Source organism: Phaethon lepturus, unplaced genomic scaffold (genome assembly GCF_000687285.1).
Source record: "Phaethon lepturus isolate BGI_N335 unplaced genomic scaffold, ASM68728v1 scaffold46988, whole genome shotgun sequence".
NCBI classification, from domain to species: domain Eukaryota; kingdom Metazoa; phylum Chordata; class Aves; order Phaethontiformes; family Phaethontidae; genus Phaethon; species Phaethon lepturus.
The window spans coordinates 14,026-15,671 of NW_010556452.1; the positions used below are offsets into that span (position 1 = coordinate 14,026).

Below are 1,646 nucleotides of genomic sequence, written 5' to 3' on the forward strand. Positions count from 1 at the left end.
TCTGCCAGCCTCAAATCTCCAACTATTCCCAGAAAGGCAGCACAGTGTCAGTGAAGGAATCCTGGGCCAGCAAACCATGCCCAACTCACTAAAACCTGTCTAGCCTGTGCAATGCGCCAGCATACTCCACTCCCCTCCCAAGCCCACCCCTGTGAAGACCAAGCTGGTGAAGAACCAGCTGTAGGCTCAGCCATGAGAAGGGCCTGGCTTCAGCTGGAGAGAGAAGATGGCTCATATGGAAGAAGAGAAGTATCTCTCCATCTCCTGCAGTAATCTCAAGGCTCTAACTTTGTTCCCCACCAAACATGCGCCGTTGGCTGCTCCTGGTAGCATGTGCTAAACAGCATCTCTGGCCTCGTATCTGTCAGGGCCAAGGGGTTTGCTGGGAGAGGCGGGGAGGGGGATTCAGTTCATATTTAGTTTTCTCAGCTCCATGGCAAGAGCAAACCTTGCCACGTAAAGGCTCTGTTTCTGACCCTAGCTGAGATGGGCATCACTCAAGACAGGGCAAGAGCCACCCCAGGGATGCCAGAGAGAAGAAGAGACAAACCACCCTCTGCGAAGTACTTTGGGTGCCTCTAAGATCTTGTTAAATAGCTGGACCTAGCAGTCCTGGCAAGCCCCAGTACCAGTGAGGCTTCCACTCGCACTAACCAGCATTTTGTAGTCAATCTGCTGCCGGATAAGCTTGTCTTCACTGAGGGAGTAGCGAGCCTCTCCTGTGATGGCATCAATGGGTCCCTTCTCCATTTGCTGCTTGATGGCACAGTAGAGCATGAAGAGTGGTTCCCCAGCACACTCCTGCGGGACAGGGGATGGAGGAGAGGGAGGGAGAGGGGTGAGAAGGTGTCAGGCGCCAGCCTTGCCTTTCAAGAACCACCACAGGAGCCTGCTGTGACCTTGCAGCATTAAGCCCCAATATGTGGCTTTATAAAGAGTCTCCAGCCCTTGCTCATGACTGCAAGGAAGGGGGCACGTGGTAAAATTGGTGGAGGGATTCTCTCCTTCCAAGCCTGCTGGAGGTTGTTCCCTTGTCTATCAATCCTTAGGCTCAGCTTCCCAGAGTTTCCAGACACTCCCAGTAAATTCTGCTCATTCTACAGGCCAAAAATGAGCTAAAAAGGTTAAATTAGGGGCTAGTGAAGAGCAGGTTGGGTCTGGGGCTTTAAGGAATATATATGGGATATAGCCTGTCTTTTGAGCCGGCTCAGCCAAGAGAAGCACTTGAGAACTGGAAAGGGCACACTGCAGTGGGACAGCCTGGGGGGCCTTGCCCAGGTATCATGATGCAGCTCTGGCATCTGCCAGGACCCCAGTCTCACATGAGAGAAGGTCAGAGGAGGCTTCTCCATATGATGGCTGGGCACAGCCAGCCAGATCCACCAGGAAGGAAAAGCAAGACAGTAACTCACTGACAACCCTACCCTGAGTCTCCAGCTGATGTAGGGGACCAGGCAATGAGGTTTCCTGAAGTTAAACCATTTGCCACCTGCACGTCCCCACTGCCAAACCCCTACAGTCAGAGCCATCTTTAGTCACCAGCCAGAGCCACATCAGCATCTATCTCATAGGTGGGGGAAGGGAGTGGGAAATTGGACCAGACACTTCCCCAAAAGATGCTGGAACTGCAGCAACCCAGGAACACC

At 53.0% G+C, this 1,646-nt stretch overlaps 1 protein-coding gene across 1 annotated transcript in view; it reads right to left on the bottom strand.

The window, feature by feature from the left end:
- LOC104624974 (plexin-A1-like) overlaps nucleotides 1-797 on the bottom strand; it is a 14,779-nt gene extending 13,982 nt beyond the window's left edge. The window contains exon 1 of the mRNA XM_010292477.1: nucleotides 655-797. Within this exon, the coding sequence (XP_010290779.1) occupies nucleotides 655-777 (123 nt within the window). The 5' untranslated portion in view covers nucleotides 778-797. The remainder of the gene's footprint in view (nucleotides 1-654) is intronic.
- Between the last annotated feature and the right edge of the window lie 849 nt (nucleotides 798-1,646).